The sequence below is a fragment of the Terrapene carolina genome, unplaced genomic scaffold (assembly GCF_002925995.2).
Source record: "Terrapene carolina triunguis isolate 2854851 unplaced genomic scaffold, T_m_triunguis-2.0 Scaffold130, whole genome shotgun sequence".
In the NCBI taxonomy this organism is placed as follows: domain Eukaryota; kingdom Metazoa; phylum Chordata; order Testudines; family Emydidae; genus Terrapene; species Terrapene triunguis.
The window spans coordinates 8,318,539-8,329,709 of record NW_020664481.1 but is presented as its reverse complement, the minus strand read 5'-3'; the positions used below and the strand labels follow the sequence as shown (position 1 = coordinate 8,329,709).

The 11,171-nt window shown below is 39.1% G+C and overlaps 1 protein-coding gene across 1 annotated transcript in view; it reads left to right on the top strand.

Annotated features, from left to right (window-relative positions):
* SS18L1 (SS18L1 subunit of BAF chromatin remodeling complex) overlaps nt 1-11,171 on the top strand; it is a 33,154-nt gene that overhangs the window by 6,380 nt on the left and 15,603 nt on the right. The window contains exons 2-5 of the mRNA XM_024199025.2: nt 956-1,032; nt 3,398-3,482; nt 5,363-5,507; nt 10,049-10,246. Of these exons, the coding sequence (XP_024054793.2) occupies nt 956-1,032; nt 3,398-3,482; nt 5,363-5,507; nt 10,049-10,246 (505 nt within the window). The remainder of the gene's footprint in view (nt 1-955; nt 1,033-3,397; nt 3,483-5,362; nt 5,508-10,048; nt 10,247-11,171) is intronic.

Sequence of the window (11,171 nt, the reverse complement as noted above, 5' to 3'; positions counted from 1 at the left end):
TCCACTCTCCCGAGTTACCTGGTAGCTACGCCCAGTGGCCCCCAACAGTACCTAGCGTGATGGGGACCTCACCTGTTTGAGCCCTCTAAGTTCCACCACAATATTAATGTTAAGTAATAATAATCACTACCTAAAATACAGAAATACTATTGACATATTTATTCTTTACAGTATTAACTACCAATGAGATGTAAGCCTACAGTACAACTTTTGTGAGCTGTAATTTTATAAAAGCATGTTTTAAGTAGTACACCTCTACCCCGATATAACGCAACCTGATATAACACGAATCGGAAATAACATGGTAAAGCAGCGCTCCGGGGGAGCGGGGCTGCGCACTCCGGCAGATCAAAGCAAGTTCGATATAACGTGGTTTCACCTATAGCGCAGTAAGATTTTTTTGGCTCCCGAGGACAGCGTTATATCAGGGTAGAGGTGTATAAGTTGTATCATCTTTCATTTCTGACTTTTCCTCCATTTAAAATGAACTCAAATTGTAAAATTTTGTGGGTTGTATTTAGTGAACCTTTCATAAAAATTGTACTCTGAAACCAGAGCAATGCACTGAGTATTTTAATAAGGAAGTTTTGTATCTTTTTTTTTTTGGTCATATTTTTCTGTTCTGTTATTCCTATTCAGGCATAATATATAATAGTTAGGACTAAGATTAACACAAAATGGACTCCACCCTTCCCCCCCTCCTCCAGGAGTTTATTTTATAGTAATGTTCAATAAATAAATTTGACTTTTGGGAGTTTTGATTCCATATTAATATTCCTGTGCCAGTCTAGGAACTTCATAATGACCTGGAGGCAACAGACACGCACAAAGAACCATCAAGCTAAGAATGAGTGAAAGTGGAATATCACAGAAGGAAGAAACATATAGCAGAACTTGGTGTGTTTTAGTCTTAGCGCATAGTAACAAGTATTTTGATCATTTTTTTTTTATCCAGATGCTAGATGAAAATCACCACTTAATACAGTGTATTATGGACTATCAGAGCAAAGGCAAAACAGCAGAATGTACTCAGTGAGTATTATTTACTTTGGAATATTTTGGATATTATTCCTGTTCTTACCACAAAGTGCAAGAAGAATACTCTGAATAGTGTTGCACAACTGCCACTGGCAAGAGTACTTGGAGTGCTAATTTTCTAAGATTTACCATTAGTCAACAAGTATAAATTATTCTTGGGACACAGTATTTTTTTTTCACCTTAGATATTTTGAACAAAGTAGTTGTACAAAATATCAGGATCAATAATCTATCAAAACAAAGGAAAAATTGTGCAAAAATCAAGACCGTAGTGATGTTGGTGATAAGAGGTGAAGAACACCTTCTGAAAATAAGCAAGAAAGTTGAATATTTCATCAGTTTTCAAAGGAAAATTTTAAAACTGACCATAGTTTGTTACTTGCACATCACTACCCTCAGTGGAAGAGCAACACTGGGAATGAGGAAGGATCATGGCAGTTTTGATTTTTAAAAAACATGAAGAGTAACTTGAAATTTATATGTCGACCTGATCCTGAATTATTTCGCATGCAGAACTCCCATTGAAATCAAGTGTGGATCAACTGCAGGACTGGCCCCACAGGCTATATCTGAAGTAGGAGAAATGAATTGTGGGAAATTTGGAGTTCTGCCTGGAAAAGACAGTATTTTCTTTTAGGACCCAATCATGCACTCATGATGCAGGCAAAACTTATAGGATTGGACTATTATTGAATGATACCACATTTATGTTGTTTTTAAAAACATGCCCAATTAATGTATGAGAAGAGTCTTTACTATATGAAAATGAAAGCTAGGATCTGTTTTGCCTTTAAAGGGTATATTCCTCTTATGAGGCATATACAGGTAACTCCTGTTATGCATGTACAGTCGGGGAGACATAACATAAGACTGTAGGTCTGTATATAAATCTGTAAGCTCTGACATTCATAAAGAAAATGATTAGTTTTTAGAATATTCTCTACATATCACTTACAAAAATAATTATAAGGAAGTGTAAATTTAGGATTATGGCACTATTTGTTCAGGAGATAAATATCAGCAGGTAGGTAATTATTTTCTAGTATGCACAAAGTCGATAATATAGTTTTATCAGAAGGGGATTTAATTTTTAGAGATCTAGGATCTTGGTGATCTATGCCAAAAGAAACTGAATAAAGGCTTGTTAGTTTCCATCACTGCTTATTGTTCTTAAATCATGAAAGCAATGTACTTTTACTGTAAACATGGATTAGATTTCAGTAGGAACAGGCCCAATGAGGGGTCAAGTTGAGGGAGGACAGGCATGAGAAAGCTGTTATTCTTTCAAAAAGGAAAGTGTGTATACGGAGAGGGAGGCATTTGTCTTGTTATGTGCTAATGATTCAAGACTTCATCACAGGAGATCTGAATCCTTTTCTGTAGGGAGATGGGTATTTACTTCCTGCACTGATATTTACTCACAAAAGACCCTGAACACTAAAAATTAACTCAAAGCCTTATGAGTTCAGTTACCTTCTCTGCACCATGCTTCTCTCCTCCTTTCCATCACTTTCATGTCTCCGTTCTGGATTCATTTTGCTACCTCATTTGCCGCCACCCTCCACCAAAAGAAAAGTCATACAGTAAAAGAAGTTACCTTTTCTTTTTTTGGTGCCTCTCCAGCTTCCAAAAGTTTGAATTTCCTCCTGGGTCAGTGGCACAGTTTTTAATGTTTTGTATCTAGGTTCTCTCCTGCTTCTCATCATGATCTTTTCAAGTTCACTGATGACTGGGAGGAAGCGTGAATGTTTCAGATGGTTTTAGTGGATGGCAGTAAGCATGCGAGTTAAAGCACTCTTGAAAGAGTGTTGTTCTCCTGAGCTTGCTTGCAGGGCAAAAAGGTTTTGTTTTCTGGAGCTCCAGAATTTATACTCTTTAGGACTGTGTTGACATAAAGAAAGTGACTAGTTGTTAGAGCAGGAGACAAGAAATCAAGACTCTAGGCTCAATTCCTGTCTCTACCACTCATTCAGTGGGTTTTCAAACAAGAAAGTATGCAGGGTTGTAGTAGACATGCTGGTCCCAAGGTATTAGTGAGACAAGGTGGGTGAGGTAATATCTTTTATTGAGACCCGAAGAAGATCTCTGTGTAAGCTCGTCTCTCTCACCAACTTTACTTGCTGAATTTACCCACTTGTAAAATGGTTGTTGAGTATTTTGAGACTTCCTGAAAAGAGGCAGGACAATACAGAAATGGTCATTATTATTATTTATTAAGATGGGAAGAGAGTGGGCTAATTTACATTTACCGATGATTTATAGATAGCACAGAGAAGCCAAGACTGCAATGAATTCATGAAATGGGATATGTTGGTATTGCTAACTCTTCCCAAAGTAAGCTCTATTCCTTATCTTTTAGATACCAACAAATCTTGCACAGAAACCTGGTTTACTTGGCAACAATAGCAGACTCTAACCAGAATATGCAGTCCCTGCTTCCTGCAGTAAGTACTAATACTAACATCAAATACGCTGTTAACTATACCAAGGAGACAATTATTTGAGTATTGATTCGTGACAAAAAGCTGTTACTAGTTAGCCATTTTTAATAAACCTTTTTAGGAAAAAATAAGTTCTGGATTTCAATGGACAGTAATAGAAAAGCTACTCTATGCATGTTTTATTGTTTATCGGGACTATTTTTTTAATCCTGCCACCTGCAGAGCCAAGTGCCTAAATTACCATGAATCAAATTGTACAGGGTTCAACAGGATCTATTAAAAATCTCTAAATAACCAAAAATAGGTTTTCTGTATTTTAAATGTCACTATTGTATGTGCTCAGGACCTTCTTAGGGTTGAACTAAGTGCTGTGTGTGCCACTGGAAACTTCCCTTTCTCGTGGTACAAGGCTGCTGTTTCTAGTCCTGAAAGGTACCAATACATTGGTCCTTAAATCTGCCACCAGTTCATGATTAAATGTTGCATAATGTTTCTTCATAAACTATCAGCCTGTTTTTTTGCAAGGCACATGCATGGTGATAAGCCTACTGTAAAGGTCTGGTCCTGCACCACCAAAGTCCATAGCAGCTTTGTCATTGACTTCAGTGACAGAATCATGCAAAATGCCTATGCCGGATTGACAGCTGTGATCTAAAGATACGGGGTTTGTTTCTGTAGTACTCTTGCAGGAAAAACTCCCACTGACTTCAAAGGCATTTTTGCCTGTATAGGAACTGCAGGATTGAGACCATATTTTCTTAGATTTTGCGGCCAGAAGGGACCACTGTGATCATGTAGACCTTCTGCATAACACAGGCCATAGGATTTCCTTGAGTTAATTCCTGTTTGAACTAGAGAACATCTTTTAGAGAAAACATCTAATCTTGATTTAAAAATTTCCAATGATGGAAAATCCACCATAACCCTTGGTAAATTGTTCCAGTGGCTAATTACCCTTACTGTTAAAAAATTGCACCTTATTTCGAGTCTGAATTTGTCTAGCTTCAGCTTCCAGACACTGGACTATGTTATACCTTTATCTGCTGAAGAGCCCTCTTTTATAAAAATTTTGTTCTCCATGTAAATAAGTACTTAAGACTGATCAAGTCTGTTTTCTTTAATATAGCTTATATTTCTTACATAAATCAAAGGTCAAAACTAGAATTGTTCTGAAGATGTTTTGTAGACTCGTGGTCAGATCTAGTGCCCTTACTCAGACAAAATTCTCATTGATTTAAATGAGAGTTTTGTTTGAGTAAATTGACAGGATCAGGCTCTATGTTTGTGTTTTAATTCTGCAGTGAATTTCTTGCTAACCTAATTGATTTAGAAAGTATCATATACACAGTGCCATAACTAAAAATGTGCTTTATAAAGGTTAATTCCTGCAAACCCTTACTTATGTGAGTAGTCCTTGCCCATGTATGTAGTTTCACTAACTTCAGTGATGCTACTGGCATAGGATGAAATTCACCTCGGTGCAGAGGGTCTATCACAAGGACCGTGCTTCATTAAGGCTCTAGGGGGCATGTGCCTTACACAGTCTGCTCTGCATAGGGTGACCAGATAGCAAGTGTAAAAAATCGGGATGGGGTGGGGGGTAATAGGTGCCTATATAAGAAAAAAGCCCCCAAAATTGGGACTGTCCCTATAAAATAGAGACATCTGGTCACCCTAGCTTTGCACCCAGCTGAATTTCATCTATAAGGAATATTTACGTGAATAAAGGTTTGCAGGATCAGGCCCCAAATCTGTAAGATTAAAATCTGGAAGCACACTTTCAGATGAGTCAGTTTGTATTCATAATGAGGTTAGTTTCAGGGTTATTATTTTTCTAATTAAAACCTAACCAAAAATCTGCTTCCCCTTCTTGTTGTTTGCAGCCACCAACGCAAAACATGAATTTGGGCCCAGGAGGAATGACTCAGAGTGCATCCAACCAATCTCTCCATTCACAGAGCAATCTCAGTGATGCAATTGGGACAGGCCTTCCTCCTTCCTCCCTCATGCAGAGTCAGATTAGCAATGGTGAGCTCTGTTCCCCTTTGTGCTGCTTTATGGTTGCCCAGCAACAAAATCATTAATGCGGAATATACTTAGAAGAGGTCTTTTACAGCTCTGTAACTCACCTTTCAGCCACATGGGAATTTCAGGCACATGCTGAAATATTCACAAAATGGCTACAGTTTATACTGCTGCTTGGATTCTGCAAGGGCTCCAGTCCAATTAATAGATTTATGTAGGGGAAATAAATATGAAACAAAATATTTTAAAACGTGCAATGAAAATCACCAATAAAAAGATACCTCAAAATTAAATACCATAATAGTTTTAATAATAAACATACATTGAGTTGTATGTTGCAACCCTTTTGCACTCATGCAAGCAGCCCCATAAAGGTAAATGGGAGGGATAGGGTGAGCAGGGATTGTTTGTATGAGTAAAAACTGCAAGATCAAGTCCTCAGACTTCAGAGTTTGTCTAAGATAAGTACCCTTTCAAAAATAAAATGCAGTTACTTTAGTCTTCTTTTTTTTTTTTAGAGTAGCCTTTAAAATGTTGTATAGTATAACCAAATAGCTTACATAGATCTTTTAATGGAAAACTGTAAACTTAAAAAACACACTTCTGTATGAATTTTTTATACCCGTGTTGTTGCAAAAGCACCATGAATGAATGTAACTGAAAGAAAAGAGATCTTTTTTTCTATTTTGCATTTTGTTTACTTCATATATTTGACATTTGATGTATGGTCAGTTTCACTATTCCACTTCATAATCGTTTAGTTAGTTTTCTCCCTTTGCTTTGGTCTTTCACAAAGTGTTAGAAAGGAAAAAGAACAGTTTTTAAAAATAGGAAAACGTGATTGTTCCACAAACATTCGCAGGAGAACTATTGGGCAGATGTATCTCATGAAACTACTCAACTTTTTTTTTGTTAAACTTACTAGTGTCTCTGTAAATTAATGGATGAGAGTCCTACTTAGAATAGTTTTGCAGTTTAAAGAACTGGACTTTTAAAATTTATTCTGGGCCTTCCTATTGCAGTGTTCTTCCTGCCTGGTACGCAGTAACAACAGAAATCAGTCAGCGAGGATTGTTCTGTGCACTAAAAGAGAGAGAGAGAGAGAGAGTGTGTCCTGTAGACTGAAGTCTTCTATTTATCCACAGAACAGGCAACAGCAAGGGCAGCAGCAGTGTAAGTGTACCGTGTGGTTGCCCCACCAAAGTGCGTCAACCCTGACCTAAGGGGACTCACTTCCGGGGGTAAGAAGGTAGTTCAGTCTCAATGCCCAGTCAATCCTGGGCCTCTGCTGAGAATGTCAGCAAAGCAGTTGATTAGTGCCAGTTGATATTGTGATGAGAACACCAGTCAACTGGGAACTAGACTAAGACTGACCAATTAATTTCACACAGGGCATTGAACAACCATTGGCTGATAGTAACGTTTGCAAACTGGGTACACAAATGTACATGCAATTCTGAAAATGGAAGCTCTAGTATTTGTGAAAGTGTTTGAGTGGCAGCAATACAGAACTGAAGTTTTCTGTTTACTTAGCATCACAGGTACAGCACAGGGAGAAGCAATACAAGCTTCTGCACACTGACCCTCCATTATCCTCAGTCAGGTCTTAGAAGGATCCCCTCTAGAAGAGAGAAGGTAGTTCAGTTCCCAACATCTATTCAATCCTTAATATCTCTCATAAGACTGCTCGCAAGAGTGCCAAGTGTGATGCTGATTTTGGTGATGGGACAACAGTCTACTAGGAAGTGGACAGAAACTACCACTAGCATTTCAGATAGGCCACCTGATACACCAATTGGAAGTCAGTTATTTCTCAGGCCTTGGATGTACAGCTAAAACCACCAAACTTAAACAGCCAGTCTACAAGTTCTACTGGTGCAGCTTGTAAAGTCTGTCAGCCATACCACTCGTGGTCAATCCCAGTATTGCTAATCCCATGCCTTCAAAAATCCTGAATCAGACCCCAGAAATCACAAGGTTGGTTTACAAAAATCGCCAGATTTTTAAAAAAATGTTAGGTGTGTTTTTTTTTTTTATTGCCTTCTGTTTTTCAAGCTTCAAGTACATTTGGGTCATGTTTTCAAGTTTTTATCTGCAACTATAAGTGCCAGAAACGTACTGTTTTTTAAATGAAAGCTGAGATTCTCATGTAATAACATAACTCTGGGCTCTTGGACTTTAAGAAAACCAACAAATATTGCAAGAGTTATCAACGCTGTAGTTAATTCAGCCTTCAGTATTTGTAAGGTCCATCAGCACAAGCACTCTCACTCAGAGAGATTACAAACTCCATTCAAATTCCATGTTGTCTTCTGTTCCACTGAAGAACAAGTATCAGCTTTATAAGACATACATAATTGTAGGGTCAGACTTCAGCAGCCGTAAATTGGAATAGCTCCACTGACTTCAACAGAACTATACCAGTTTACTCTTGCTGAGAATCTGGCCCAGAGCCTCTCGATAAGGGGGGAAATAAAACATTCTACAGCAAGTTTTCTCATTTCAATATTTGTAAATACTTTAAGAATACCTAAGGAAAACTGGTATTCAAAAAACTTTAAGATGCTGTTCAGGCTGTAAATAAAATTAATATCAATTAAATCAAAATAACATGAAATTTTTTTCTTATTTGGCGATCCTGCATGTGTCTCCATCTAAATGGTCTTGCAACAATGTGAAACAGTGCACAATAAATATGACTAAGTTTGCAAAAAATTAAAAGAATTCAGAGCAATACTGGATATGAAATAAGGAACAGGTCCTGCATAATTGAAGTTAGTATCCAATAACAGTAAGAGCTAAGATAATTAAACATATGATAAGGTAAGTAGGACAGTGCTTACAGCCCCCGGGCACAACCACAGCATATTGACAGCTCTTCTTATTGACTGTTGGCTTTTATTAGTACTACAGATAATTGACCACAACTTACAGCTATGTGTATGAAAAAACAAGGTCAGCTTTATCAGCTGGGTGACCCTGAGCAAGAGCGAGGCTCCACGCTGCTGGAGAGTTGAATGAAGTTATGAGTTTCTTTCTTGTATCATACAACTGCAAGGGAAAACTGGGAGTTTCTACTTCTCTCACCATCATGAGAGGAGATCAGGAATTTGTAAATTGCCAAGTCAGGAAAGAACTGTGGGATCACCCCCAAAAAGTGTGGGTGCCAGGAAATCACTTTGTGTTGTTTATGCTTAAGGACAGGCCTGGTAATAAAGAGCGCTACATTTTTGGTTGTTCACTGAAGAAAACTTGTATTTAGTGTGTGGGTTGGCTCAGAGGCGCCTATGAAACCTTGTTGTCCTTCTTTAGGGCCCAATCCAAAACCCACTGAAGTCAGTAGGAGCCTCTGTGTTGACTTCAGTGAGCTTTGAATTGGGCTTTTACAGACCTCTGTAAAAGCAAAATCAGCCAAGCAAGCACATACAGTGTCCCAGTCACAATTAGCAAGATACTGTTAGTATGAATCCCAAAGGTTGAACTCCTAGCACAGAGGTCAAGTCAGCAAATGAACTGGGAAGAGACGAATAATGGTCATGGTAGTATGGGCTAGCATGGTGTTTTGGAGAATTTTCCCTCTGAAACTACTGGGTATCTTCCATCAAGCTAGGGGAAGACAGAAGGAAGAGGATGTGATATCTGTAGAGGCAGTACAGAGGCAGGATGAGTGCCATCATCCCCCTCTTTCCTTTCTACTCTAATTAGGTTTGGTGGGGCCCCCTTTCTCCTTATATGGCGGGCTTGCTGTGGGACCTCTTCCTCCATTTCCTCTCTTCTGCCTCCCCCATTTATGGGGCCTTGTGATACCTCACCACCCTCCCTCCCCATCCAGCTAGCTCCTCTCTCCCACTGCCCATCTGGTGTCAGGGTCCCTAGGTATGTTCTTCTATCTTTTTAAACCCTAGCAAAGGAGAAAGTCTATTGGTACTGCTGTTGGGCACAGAGCAGTTGTGTTTGATGCAACAGCAGCATAGAGGAGCTGCCAGCCACTGTTGGGTCCTCCCAACAACACCCGTTACAAGAGAGGGGTAGCTGATAACCTTTAGGGGAAGCAGGAAGCAGGGGTTGAACCTAGTCAGGGAACACCTGAGCTATTGAAGGGCTCGGACACTCCCAGAGTTCTTGATTCAGTTTAGTGTCTGAAGCCGCAGCTGGCATTTGCCAGCCATGCCGACTATTAGAGCTGCCTCTGTCTTAGGAAAAGCTGGCAGAGCCTTCTAGTTGGAGAGCCTTCACTTCTGAAATTTGTTCCTGCTTGCCATTCAGCAAAGCCAAGTTTGGTAGTCTTTAGGACAAGGTTCAGTATAGCTTTATAACACAGTCGGTAGTAGGTTTGGCTGTTTGTAACTAACAGGGGTTTTAAAGTTGAGGATTGGGGGGGTGGTATTATTTTTTTATTTTATGGCCTTTGGTATATAAAATATTTTTATATATATATATCCCTTCCTAGGTACCATAACAAGAATCCAGGTAAGCGCTAAATTTTTTTATACTCAGCGTAGGTTGTCAATAACAGCATCACTCTTCTTGTTGTGATCTGTTAGGTCCTAATCATGTGTCTATGCAGCAGTCAGGCCAGAATACGATGCCCACAACCTCTCTGAGTATGACCGTGAGCAGCCATGGAACTGGGCCTGGTTATAGCCATACAGTGCCTGCATCTCAGAATGTGCCAATGCAAGGCCAGGGGTCAATAGGCAATTACGTCTCTCGAACAAATATCAGCATGCAGTCTAACCCAGGTAAGGTTCCCTTTCCTTTTGGGATTGAAAGGACTTTTCAGTGGCCTCAAAGATGCACAACATGTGAAAACGTGCTGTAAATACTCTCTGTAACCCTGTTCCTGCACAGGAGCAGAGATGCAGGGAAGAGGTGGTTTTAAGCTACCTTTGTGTTCAGTATTTTCTGGACTCAGGATAAGTCAGAATAGCCTCAGTGTCACTCTAACTTCCATTCTATTTCTCATAGCCCTCAGCGTGTGGTGGAAGGAGTGAATATCCAGAGTGCAGCAGCACTCTGGTCATACTGTGACAGACCCAACACATATCCCCCATATGTTCTGAGCTGTTTGAGGGGCTGTCATAGAATAGTTATGCCAGCTAAAGAAGCTGTCCATGCTGGTGATATTCCTCAGTGGATATTTCCACTTCCTTTACAGGCCTTTCACATTGCTGGAGTGGCACAAAGGGGCCAGAGGGCAATGGAGAATCTGTCCCTGTCTCTTAAAAATGTTGACCACTGAGTAATGAATAGCATATCAGATACTTCAAGGAAGTAATGTGAAAATAAAAAAAAAATACTATAACTTCAATTTACTTAACTTCTGTAGTCATCAGGCCTATAAATAAGGTAGAAGAGGAAAGAGAAAGTTGGTTAAAGAAAAAATGCAGCTGAAGATAAGGGTGCAGGTGAAGAAGAATAAATATTTCAGTTTCCTCATACATCCTTTTCTGTAGTCATGTTTCAGAAATGATTTCTGTTATTTATTGAGATCAGATGTATTTTAAAATACCTGACAGAAAAATAATGGAATGAATTGATTATGTTATCAGCATATGGTTCAGCTTAGAATGTAGAAAAGTTAAATATGCACACTGGGAAAAAGTAAACAATTTCTGTCTTTTTTTTTCTTTTTCTTTTCCCTTTCCCTCCTGTCCCCCTCATGGA